This window comes from Mesoplodon mirus, assembly GCF_964341445.2.
Source record: "Mesoplodon mirus genome assembly, chromosome: 16".
Lineage (NCBI taxonomy): Eukaryota > Metazoa > Chordata > Mammalia > Artiodactyla > Ziphiidae > Mesoplodon > Mesoplodon mirus.
Window position 1 is genome coordinate 1,201,246 of NC_138992.1, and position 12,366 is coordinate 1,213,611.

General features: G+C 64.8%; 1 protein-coding gene across 1 annotated transcript; it reads left to right on the forward strand.

Annotated features, from left to right (window-relative positions):
• Positions 1 to 5,525: 5,525 nt before the first annotated feature.
• MAFA (MAF bZIP transcription factor A) lies at positions 5,526 to 6,554 on the forward strand (the record flags this gene model as incomplete). Its single annotated transcript, XM_082601093.1, has 1 exon — positions 5,526 to 6,554. The coding sequence occupies one exon, from the start codon at positions 5,526 to 5,528 to the stop codon at positions 6,552 to 6,554; it is 1,029 nt and encodes a 342-aa protein (XP_082457219.1).
• Positions 6,555 to 12,366: the final 5,812 nt, after the last annotated feature.

Below are 12,366 nucleotides of genomic sequence, written 5' to 3' on the forward strand. Positions count from 1 at the left end.
CATGCTGCGGAGCAACTGAGCCCGTGCGCCACAACTACTGAAGCCCGTGCGCCACAACTACTGAAGCCTGCACGCCTAGATCCTGTGCCCCGCAACGAGAGAAGCCACCGCAATGAGAAGCCTGCTCACTGCAATGAAGAGTAGCCCCCGCTCGCTGCAACTAGAGAAAGCCCGCACGCAGCAATGACCCAACGCAGCCAAAAAAATAATTAACTAATTAATTAATTAATTTTAAAAAAGGGCCCCCAGCCCGTCAGGGAACTGAGTGGACCAGCTGTGGGCCGTCTAGCTTCCCCAGCCTGGCCCCGCGGGCAGATGTTGGCAGAGCCCGTATCCTCATCCGGCCACCCCTCGGGTGAACTGCCCTTTGCTTTAGTGAGGCAGGTCGTGCAGCCTCTCAGGTGATGGCCCCAAAGACAGGGAACCGTGGCCGGCAGGCCCTCTAGGTGAGGCCTGGTCAGATGACCCGCAGGTGGCGTGGACCTGGTCCACCGCATGAGGGTCCTCAGAATCTGGGCCCCTAGCCCCAGGGGAGGCGAGGCATCCGAGGTGGGGGGTGCACTGGGGAGGCCTGGGGGCCGCGAAGGTGACCCCCACGTGGAGTCCGGAGGAGGTGCTGCCTGGGCAGGGGCCTGGCCTCTCCTGGGGGCTGGGAGGAGTTGGAAGGGGGCGGGTGTGGCTCTCCAGCGGCCTGAGCCCTTCCCCAGGGAGGCACCGCCCACCCCACGGAGTATGCAGACCTGGTTCCTCACTTTTCATCTCTACTTTTTTTTTTTTTTTTTTTTGCGGTACGCAGGCCTCTCACTGTTGTGGCCTCTCCCGTTGCGGAGCACAGGCTCCGGATGCGCAGGTTCAGCGGCCATGGCTCACGGGCCCAGCCGCTCCGCGGCATGTGGGATCCTCCCGGACCGGGGCACGAACCCGTGTCCCCTGCACCGGCAGGCGGACTCCCAACCACTGTGCCACCAGGGCAGCCCCCTGGTTCCTCACTTTAGAGTGCTGATGAGCCCCTGGGTGGGGAGAGCACCAGCCGGCTGCGCTCTGAGCTCAGGAAGAAATCCCCGGAGGGAGGGAGTGGGGCTGAGCAGAGGCCTTCAGCTGGGCCCTGCCCGAGGCTGAGCGGCACCTCTGACCCCAGCCTGGAGAGCCTGGGGCCGGCTGTTCAGGACGGGAGTCTTGGGGCTTCACCTTGTGACTTCCAGGAGGCAGCTCGGTAGCGGCCTGCAGACCCTGCAGCGCCGCACTTTGTGATGGAGCGTTTAACCCTTGCAACAGGACTTGCCCAGAGCCCAAGGGCGCTGAGCTGGGACTCTGATGCAGCACTGCCCATGGGCAGTCCTGTGGTCCCCAGAGGTGGCACCACAGGCACCTGATCCCTCCACAACATCAGGCCAAGCCCCCTCGACCCTTCCCTCTCTCACCTGCTGTGGTGGCCCCTCCCCATCGGGTGGGCGGGGCTCCTCCAGAGGCTCTTGTCTCTGGCCTGGCCACCTTGGGGCAGTCATGGGGTGCAGGGAGCCAGGGCGGCCTCCAGCCCCCCGAGCCTGGGGCCTTGGTCCCTCAGACTCTGAGAAATGGTCCTGAGCACCTGAGGGAGCTTGGGGGTCTCTTTCCCCAGAGGATCCTCCAGACTAGAGAAAGAGACACACACACACACACACACGCGCACGCGCACACATGCACCCACCCCTGACCTTGAGACCCTAGCCCTGCGGGACTCCTGACTACAGCGCTGAGAGAATAAAGATGCTGTTTGAAGTTGCTGGACTTGTGGTGATTTCCTGCACAGCAGTGGGAAACGGATAATTTACTTATTATTTTACGGTTTATTTCCTGCTCTCTCATCCCCACTCTGGTAGACTGTATTTGCCAAAGATGCTGTAGTGTAGTGTTTTTCCTCTACGTGACCTGTGCACCCCTGGGATGTGGGCTGAGCACTGCTGCACCTCACAAAAATGCCAGGCACGTCCGCCAGCCTCTCTTGGACACTCCCTCTGGGAACCAGCCACCATGCTGCGAGGAAGCCCAACCAGTCAGCTGCCATGTGGAGATGCCAGTCCAGCTACAGCCCCCATTATCTGCCAGCCATCAGCTGTCCAGTCACTCTAGCCTTCAAGTCCTCCCAGCTGTCGGGGTCAGAGAGAGCCGTCCAGCTGCACCCAGGACGAACCGTCCACTGCAGAGCCCATGAGCACAGTATTGGCTGCATCACGCTTCCCACACACCAGGGCCACCTCCCTGGTGAAAGGCAGTGGACACTGCCCTCGGGCAGGCAGCCTGGCACACAATGTGCTCAGTAAAGACTCCTGGGGTACATTTACTGACGAGCCCCACGGGTGCGTCCTGTGGAGTCCCATGGGTTCAGGTGCTGATTGGTGGGTGTGAGAGGCCCCCAGAGGACGTGGTGGCGCTGGATGGGAAGAAGGCGATCGTTTTCTGGGCAACATGGAATTGGCGTGTTCTCTCCCAGCCTCCACCGTCCAGGGAGCTGAGAGGACAGCCAGGGCCGGGGCACACAGTACACCTGTATGATGTTTCTGTGGCCTTCTACCAGCCATTCCTGGCAGACAGGATGGACCCTGGTCCCTTGCGGCCTCTGCTCCCCAGACCCTGCTGTGAGCGCCTCCTTGAACTTGCCCCACCCCAGGCCAGCAAGTGGCAAAGAGGAGTCTGAAGAGAAAGGAGCCAGCCTGGAGCCCACCACCTGAGTCAGGAAGGGGCGGCACCTTCCCTGGGCTGGGAGAGCCTGTCTTGCCCACTGTGCAGGGCGCCAGGTGGTCGGGCGAGCCCTCCAAAGCCTGCATACGGGGACTCGGCCCCTTTCCCACCTGCCCGGCTGTGACTAACAAGAGAGAAGAAAGCTCAGCTGAGACCATGCAGAGTCAGGGAGCAGACTGAGGGCTCCCCAGGCTCGGGGACCGCCAGGAGCTGAGGCCAGGCCTGCTGGCCCAAAGACCTTCTAGGAAGCCAGTCCGACCCCGAGGCAAAGTCCAGGACCAGGGAGCTTACCGGGTGCCTAAGCCAGTCAGGGACATGGGTACCCTGCTTGGTCCCAGGCTGCCCCGAAGGCCCCCGTGCCTCTCCCCAGTTCTGAATGCAGTCTCTGCAGCAGGCCTTGCACTGGGTCCCCTTCCCCAGTGGAGGGAGTGAATGAGCAACCTGTGTGTGTGACAGAGTGAGGGGCTGGCTGGCTCTGGGCTGGGGCGGGGGCGCGGGGCCCAGCATCCTTGAGCATCACGTTTTGGGGCTGGATGTGGTGGGAACTGTCCCTGACTTGGTGTGGCTGAGCAGAGGACTCGAGGAGGTTCAGGGTGGGCTTGGGGTGGGCCTTACTGCGTGTCTCAGGACGAGACGAGACGACTGGGCGGGAGGGGGGGTGCCACAGAGCCCAGGCGCGGCTGTAGGTCGGCGCCCCTCGGCCTGAGGCCAGGAGCTGTGAGGAGGGCCCCCATGTGCACAAGCTTGGGACCAAACCCGTAGCTGGTCCAGCGGCCTGGCTGGAGCCACAGTGTGAGGGGCAGAGGCCAGGTGGCCAGACACAGCAGCCCAGTGCAGACGCGCTCTCCCCCTCAGACAGGCAGACGTACCACCAGCTCACCATCACCCCTCTGAACGCCGAGGGCTTTAAAGGGAGCCCCAGACCTGGCAACGCATCTGGCCTAGAGCCCAAATCCCCGGCCTGGGGCCTGTGTTCTGCCACTTGCTGGGCCATCCCTGTGGGACGGGTCCTTGTTCTCCGCATGGCCGTGCCTCACAGCCCAGCCCCACCCAGAGGGACGTGGGGGAAAGGAGGAAGGGGCAAGAGGTGCCCACTGTGCGGGTGGGGCCGGGCCACCCCCATGACGTCTTAAGAAGTGCGGTCTCACTCCCCATTGTATGACACTTTTCTTATTATAAAATATTAGATATTCATGCTAGGAACAAGGTAAAAACCCTGGTAGATAAACACCCCCAGCACATGGCTAGGCTGCCCCTGGTGACGTCTTGCCCACAGTCCCTCCAGACTGTGGTTGCATTTAAGACTGAGTTTTTAAATTATAAAAGTCACATAACAGTAAAGAGAATTGGGGGCCTCTCTGGGTCATGCCCTCCCATCTCAGCTGACCCTGGAGGGCCGTGGCAGGGACCGCCCCCTGCTATGGGCGCACCCACTGCTCCACCGTTCTTTACCTTGTCACCGCGCCCTGGGCAATAGGCGCACCTCCGCTCCCTGAGCCCAGCCCTCCCGGTTTCTCCTCGCACTGGAGGCGCCCCACCTCCGCCGCCCCAATCCCCGCCCCCGCCCAGCTCTGCGCCACAACCCCCGCCAAGAGGCCAGACCTGGGCAGGTGGGCAGCTGGAGCCCGGACGCCTAATGCGGTGCTGGCCTGGCGGCCCTCTGGCCCTGAGTGCCCCTCCCACCCCGGGTCCCTCCAAGGCCTCACCCGTCCCGCGGCTCAGGCCCCCGTCCTAGGGTCCCTGGCGCCCCCCCTTCGCCGGCCTGCGCGCGACTGCCTCCCCACCTGCGCCGCACACCCTTGGAGGCGGGCGTCCCGCGGTGGATCCCGCCGCACGGAGGTGCCAGCAACTTTGTTGACTAAATTCCTGAACCCGCCTGAACCGCGGAGCTAAAAATAACCGGCGCTCCCGCGCAGCGCCCGGCCAGGCCGCGCAGTGTCACCCGTGTCGGGAGACCGGAATGTCCCGGCGCCACCACGCTAGCGGGGCTGGACGCGGGCTCCCGGCCGGCCGGAAAAAAACCTGGGAAGAGGCTGCCGGGTCACGGCCAGCTGGGCTGCAGGGGAAGGAGGCACCGAGGAGCACCCCTGGCTCCCCGAAACTCTGTGGCCGCCCCGTCGCGGACGCGAGGCCTCGGAGGCCTCGGCCCCGGTCCCGCGAGCCCCGCGCGCCCCGCGCCCTCTGCCCGTGCAGTCCCCCGAGGCGGCCACCAGAGGGCCCTGCCCCTCCTCTCCCTGGCGGCGGGTCACCACCCCTTCCCACAGCTGTTCCCCGCAGGAGATTGACAGCTGGGCTCCGGTTGCCATGGGGATAGGCAAATGAGAGCGACGGGTCTGGGGCTCCGATTGGCCCGGAGGCGCGTACCCCTCCCAGAAAGGCGGGCCCAGGCGCCCGGCACTATAAGGGGGAGCGCACGGCTCGGCGCTCGGCGGTGGAGGCGGGGCCGGGCTGTACGCGGGCGGAGCGAGGGGAACCCGAGCAGCCGGAGGCGGTGGCCGCACCGCCACCCGCCGGGCCACCGCCCGGCCGCCGGCTCGGGAACAGGGGACCGCGGCCGGCCTGCACCCGCCGGGGAGCGACCCAGGGCTGCCCGAGAGGCCCTACCGGCGGCGTCCCCAGTGGCCACCCCTGAGTTGGCTGCGTGAAACTTTTCCCCGCGCGCTTCGGCTCGGAGCCCGCGCCTCTCGCCGCCGCCCCCGCAGGGACCCGCCGCCCGTGGGAAGCGAAGGGGGGGGAGAGGCCCGTGGCTCCCCCCCCTCGCCTCCTGTTGGGGCTCAGCCGGGCGAGGCGGCGGGCCCCCCCGGGCGATGGCCACGGAGCTGACGATGGGCGCCGAGCTGCCCAGCAGCCCGCTGGCCATCGAGTACGTCAATGATTTCGACCTGATGAAGTTCGAGGTGAAGAAGGAGCCGCCCGAGGCCGAGCGCTTCTGCCACCGTCTGCCGCCCGGCTCGCTATCCTCGACGCCGCTCAGCACGCCCTGCTCCTCCGTGCCCTCCTCGCCCAGCTTCTGCGCGCCCAGCCCGGGCACCGGCGGCGGCGCGGGGGGCGGCGGCGGCGCGGCGCAGGTCGGGGCTGCCCCGGGGCCGGCAAGCGGGGGCCCCGGCGCCGTCGGGGGCCCCTCGGGGAAGCCGGCGCTGGAGGATCTGTACTGGATGAGCGGCTACCAGCACCACCTGAACCCCGAGGCGCTCAACCTGACGCCCGAGGACGCGGTGGAGGCGCTCATCGGCAGCGGCCACCACACCGGGCACCACGGTGCGCACCACCACCCAGAGGCCGCCGCGGCCTACGAGGCCTTCCGGGGCCAGGGCTATGCGGGCGGCGGCGGCGCGGACGACATGGGCGCCGGCCACCACCACGGCACGCACCACGCCGCCCACCACCATCACCACCACCACCACCACGGCGGCGCGGGCCATGGCGGCGGCGGCACGGGCCACCACGTGCGCCTGGAGGAGCGCTTTTCCGACGACCAGCTGGTGTCCATGTCCGTGCGCGAGCTAAACAGGCAGCTCCGCGGCTTCAGTAAGGAGGAGGTCATCCGGCTGAAGCAGAAGCGGCGCACGCTCAAGAACCGCGGCTACGCTCAGTCGTGCCGCTTCAAGCGGGTGCAGCAGCGGCACATTCTGGAGAGCGAGAAGTGCCAGCTCCAGAGCCAGGTGGAGCAGCTGAAGCTGGAGGTGGGGCGCCTGGCCAAGGAGCGGGACCTGTACAAGGAGAAATACGAGAAGCTGGCCGGCCGGGGCGGCCCCGGGGGCGCGGGCGGAGCCGGCTTCCCGCGGGAGTCCTCGCCGGGAGTCGGGGCCAAGGGCGCTTCCGACTTCTTCCTGTGAGCACCAGACCCTGAGCCCGCGCCGCCGCCGAGAAGAGGCTCGTGCGGGCGGCCCGGGGCCTCGGCTCGGACTCCGCGGCCCAGGGCGAGGACGCATGGCCGGGCCGAGGCGCCCGCCGCGCGCGGGCGCACGCGTTAACGCCGCCGCCTCCGGCCGGGCCGACCCCGCGAGCCCCGCTGCGACGTCTGCAGGCTCCGGACTGCAGGCCCCTTCCGCGGCGCGGCCTCCTCGCTCCCGGCCCGCGCACCTTACCGGGTGGCCGTCCTGACGCTGCCACGACTCCTCTGCTCGGAGCGCGGCGATTCCCGGGAGAGTTGGGCCGGGTCGAAGTCCTTCCTGGCGTCCGCTTGTACATACGTGAGATGCGGTTCTGCGCCCGACCTCACCCGGACCGCCGCGAGGGCCTCCGCCGCCGCCCCGCGCTCCTTCGCGCTCCTTCGTTTCCTTTCTTTTGGCCTCCCTACCCTGCCCTTTTCTACTCCTTTTTAAAGCGGTCTTATTTTCGAAGTATTTATATTTATTTTGTTCGGTGATTAGAAAAGAAAACCCTAGAGGAAGCTCCCTGCTTCCCGGCCGGGGTTGCCCTCGGACGTCGCGTGTCCCAGCATGTGTCGCTCGCTCGGAGGGGCCTGGCCCCTGCCTGCCCTCCTGCCTGCCTAGCCCCCACCCTGCCACTGGCGTCCCCTAGAGATTGAAGCCGAGGAGAATTATCTATGCTGTGTTCAGTCCTGCTGCCCTACTGTACTCCACGGGGGGAGGGGGGTGGGAGCTGGCCCGGACTCCCGAGCTGCTATTTCTCTATGCACCAGATCGTATTTATGACTCCCGGGAAAGTGTATCTTATTTTAACCCTCAAGAGAAGTGAAAGAAGAAAAGTAATGCACAGTATTTCTAGCAGAAAAACAATTTTTTTAAAGAGGAGGTTTCGCCTGAATCTCCTGGCATGGGGGCGGGTGGAGAAAGTGTTTTTATTTTAATTTAAAATGTGTTTCTTTTTTTGTGGATTCTTCTTTTAAGAGCTGATCACTTTTTGGAGTAGCCGGAAGAGAGGGTGGGGAGGCCGGTGTTCTGGCCCCTGCAAGCCCCCAGCCCCGGACTGCAGCCCATCCTGCACTCCTTCAGCGCCTGCTTCTGCTGGGTGCAGGAGACTCCGACTCGTTGCAAGTTTCGTTGTGTTGTTGTATTTCGTTGGGTTCTTTTTCCTTTTGCTACGAAACTGAAGAAAGAAAAACACACACAAAATAAATCCGTTTAGATCCAAAAGTCACTGGAGCCTGGCTGGTTTTTCTGTGGCTTTCGTTTTTGCCATATTTCTTCCTGAATAGAAAGAAAAGGAGATCCCTGAACTGGGCCCTGCCTTAGCTCTGGGTGACCCGCCTGGGCCGACAGGGAGAGATTGACCAGAGTTGTTTAAAAAAGGCTGCTGTCAGGGCCCGACCTGAAGGCACCTGCCCTGCCACCCCTGGGCTGCCCCACTGGGAGGACGGCTGCACAGGGCGGCCCTGGCCCCGCTAAGGCAGGACGCGGCCCGGTGCGTGAGGCCGTCCTTGGTGGTGACCCCACACACAGCGCCGATGCGTCCTGGTGGCAAGCGCTGTCCTCAGCTCTTCTGAGCCTGCGGTCTCCCACCTGAAGGGCCGAGGCCTGGACTGCGAGGGCACCAGGGAGGGCAGCACCTCTGGAAACTTCACGCTAAGAGCTGGGGCCACGTGAGATACTTGACCGTTACCTCTGTTCACAACGGGAGGGGGGGTGGAGTCCGGTGAAGTCTGTGGTTTGCACATGTGGAGAAGAGCTTGCCACGGAACTTGCCAAGGCTCCCCGCTTTTCTGTCTGGGGACAGCAAGCCTCCTCCTCGGGGCTGGGACAGCTGCAGGTCCCGCGAGGATGTCGCCTGAGTTTGTTTTAGTGTCTCTGTCTGCAAGACAGAGAAAAGCCGAGGGCTGCCCCCTCCCTCTTTGCCTTAGAATGAAACTTAGAACCGAGAGGTTGGGTCTCCGTGAGGGTTTGAGCAAAATCCCCAAACCCAGGGGCTGAGTCCTCCAAGGCTCAGGGAGGGGAGCGAGCTGCCCTCTCCGCGGGCAAAAACGCTGGTGCAGAGAGAAGTAGAAGTGTGGGCGTGGGGGAGTGAGTTAAGGGGACCAGGTGGGGAGTCTGCAGCGTGGCGAGGGGGAGGGGGAGCACCCGGCGGGGCCCAGCCAACCTCAGGACGGCCCCACGACTCAGACTCCTGCCGACGACGAGGGGCCCAGAGTCTGGGTGCGTGCGAGGGCCGGTCCGCTAGCTGGTTTTGATGAGGGCACCTTAGTTTCCACTGCTGCTGCCTGAGGGGCCATTGGAGAGCCATCCTCCGGGCAGAGAAAGCGGATGGAGGCTGAGGGCCGGGCAGCCTGACGGTCTTCTTTTGCGGGGAGGGGTTGGTGGGCAGGGAGCCGCGCTCATCCCTCTCCCTCCAGCACCCCAGGCCTCTCAGAGCCCAGTACTCGGGGCCTGGACAGGGCAGTGGGGCTGGGGTGGGGCGGGGAGGCTCGGGAAGTACCCCCGCCCCCGCGCCCCAGTGCTTGGGTTCCTCTGCAGGGAGGGGCTGAGTGCTGGGTTTGGTTTCACTTTCTTCTATTTTCTTTTGCTTTTCCCTCCCTGCTTCCCTCTTTCTTTTTTCTTCCTTTCTTCCCCCACCTCTTCTTTCCTCTGGTTTTCCCTCTGGGATAAGATAGAGAAGACAAATGAACATGGAGGACAGGGAAACTATTGGGGGAGGCAGGAGGAATGCTTACTTTTGTGTTTAGAGACAGATCTTTTCCAAAAAGCTTTCAGGGGATCCACGAACTCCTGCGGGAAAGCAGCCAGCCTGTGGAAAGCATCTCTGAGTCCCTGGAGCACCTCTGAGTCCTCCAGGAGTGCAGAGCTTAGGCCCCCTACCTGCTCCCTCCTCCTAGCGGGGCACCGTCGGGCAGGTGCTGGGGGCGGAGCTTCTGCCCGCGGGGGAGGTGCTGCTGCAGCCGGGGGCGGGGCGGGGCCCAGGGGTGGGGCCGGGAGAGGGAGGTGCGTGGTGGACCGACTCCACCTCACTGGACCTGGGGCCACGAGAGTAGGGGGACCACAGGCGTGTGACAGCCAGTGCTCAGGTGTGTCTCTATCTGCCTGTATGAGTGTGATGTGACTTGTGTCCCTGTAGGTGTGGGGAGGGCAGGGCAGCACCGAGATCCCTGGAGCCACCTGGACTGGTCTGAGAGGGAGCTGGCGGGGCAGCGAGGCCCCCGCCTGGGGTAGGGGTGACTGCAGTGTCCAGGCTGCAGGACGAGCCTCCACTCAACGCCCAGGTCCCTGGGCTGCTGTGCCCGCCTGGATGTTCAGGGGGCCGTGGTGGTACCCTTGCCTCGGACACTCCTGGCAGGGCCTATCCCAGAGCCTCTCACCCTGTCAGCTCACACCTCCATCCTCTGCCCTCCGGACGGGGGCTCCCCAGAACCAGCATACAGGCAGAATCTGCACCTAGCGGCCTTGGGGCCCCAAGCACCCTGGCCACCCCCTGACCCTGCCCCCGCCTCTGGGGGGATCCATTCTTCATTCCTTTGTTACTTCATTCAGTTGGACTCCCAACTACTCTGTGCCAGGCCCGGTGGGGACCACAGCAGGGACCAAAATGACAGCCCTCACCCGGCGTTCCAAGGGAGAGAGACAATCACCCACCCAGTAAGCAAGTTCCTTAGACGGCAGCAGCGGCTGAGTGCCTGGAGGAAAGGAGGGGGTGGCGGTTCGGGGGGGTGGTGGTGGTGGTCTAGGACATTAGAGCAGGTTTGGGGCAGCCTGGAAGGCAGCATGAGGACCTCGTGTTCCCAGAGGGCCCAGGAGTCGGCCTCTGGAGGCCTGGGGGCTGAGTGAGCGGACTGTGACCCGTGGCCCTGGAGAGGACAGGGCAGCATACACACACACTGGACACGTGCACACTCATTACACTCGACATACACAGATCCACACGTAGATGACCGCGCAGCCGTGGCTCCCACACATGCACTCAACGCCCTCCACACACTCCCCTGCACGGCTGCCCCACTGCGGGCGGTGGGTGGCACGGTGGAGTTCCTCTCCCCCACCCTCACCTCTCCCCCGCCCTCGCCCACCACAGCTGTGCTCACTGCCGCCCGCTGGGATCCCCAGGGCCACCCCTGCACCCACAGCCCCAGCTCCCAGCCCAGGGAGGCTGCCTGAGCTGAGGCCCCAGCACCCCACACCCCATCCGGGCCCTGCTCTGCCCCTGCATTTCAGGCCCTCACCCCACACACAGGGCACCCAGCTAGGCCTCATCTTCCCCTTGTGCGAGGATCCCTACACCCCAAACACAAGCGAACACAGCACACAGCTGCTGCCCTCATCCTCCAGCTGGTTAAGGATTCCGGGAAAAACCCTGAGCTGGGATTCGAGGGGACCGAGACGGGCCCTGGGCCCCTTCCCCAGCTGCTGGCCCTAGGGGATGCCCAGGGCTGCTCGGTACTGGGGCCCCCACTTCTGTTCGCAGTCGGCAGCGCCCCCCTCCCCCGCCTCTCTCCATTTCCACACCAGCCCAGCCCTCTGCAGCGGAAGGCTGTCCGCTGGCCCCTCCCCGGCCTCCTATTTATAGCTGCTCCTGGGTGGGGCCGGCCAAGGCCAAGGTGTCCTCTTCCCTGGCCTCCCCCCTCCCCAGGATGGGCGCACACGCAGATAGACACAGCCACACGCGTGGGCTGAGACATGTGCAAATGCACAAACCCACATGCACACGCACACACAGGACTGGACGTGCTCAGGAGCACACAGATCCAGGAAACCATGACAGCACACGCGGGACCTGCACAGACACACACAGGGACCGCGTGGGTTTTCTGTCCCGGGCCCAGGCCCTTCACCCCACGTCCTGGCCCTGTGACCTCATGAGCTCTGACACTGGCCACCCCAGGGAAGTGCCACCCTCAGCTATTGCCCAGCCCCGGACCGTACGGCTGCCCCACCTGCCCCTTTATCCTCTCTCTCTGGCCAGCCTGGGTCCTCCGTGCCACTAGTGAGGTTCCAGATGCCCTCCAGGATGGAGGCCCCCTCCCACTGCCTGGGCTAAGAGCAGAGGCCTCTTCAGGCTCACCTCGTGTCCCCCCAACGTGGTAAAGGCCAGGCCCTGCCCCAGTGGGAACCATCACCAGTTGCACTGGACTGGGGGCTCCATGTCCAGAATTCACTCTCTCAGCGGCTACCAGGTCCAGACCCGGGCTGGGCCTGCGTGATGCCTGGCTGGCCTGGCCTAGAAGGGCGCAGGGAGCTGTGAAGGATTCTGAGCTGCAGACTGACCTGTGGGGAACTGGTGGGGCCGGGGCTGTGTGACCTGCCCACCAGGCAGGGCTGGGAGCCTGGGGCCCAAGGAAGGGTCAAACCATCCCGTGGCACTGGCCCTGGGACTCTCTGGCCCGAGGCCGAGGGACTTGGGACACGGTGAGCACTGGGCGTCAGGACAAGTCACCCAGACCCCAGTGGGCCTGGGTCTTCTCACCTCTAGCCGCTCGGGGAAGCAGACAAGTGGTGGTTTGAGCTGGCCACAGAGATGACAGGCTGCGTTGTCGCCAGCACTTGAGGGGACAGTTGGGAGACAGGGAAGGGCCACCAGTCCCGTGGAGGTCCAAAGCTGCCCCCCCCCAGCCCGTAGCCCTGCCTGCGGCTCTGACCCCACAGGGCCAGCTCTGTCAACTCCCTGGGCCCAGCCACACCGTCAGCAGTTCCTGAGGCCACAGAGCCTGGCCACGGGCCAGGGAGGCCCTGCTGGGGTGCAGGGAGCTTGGCCTCACCCCTG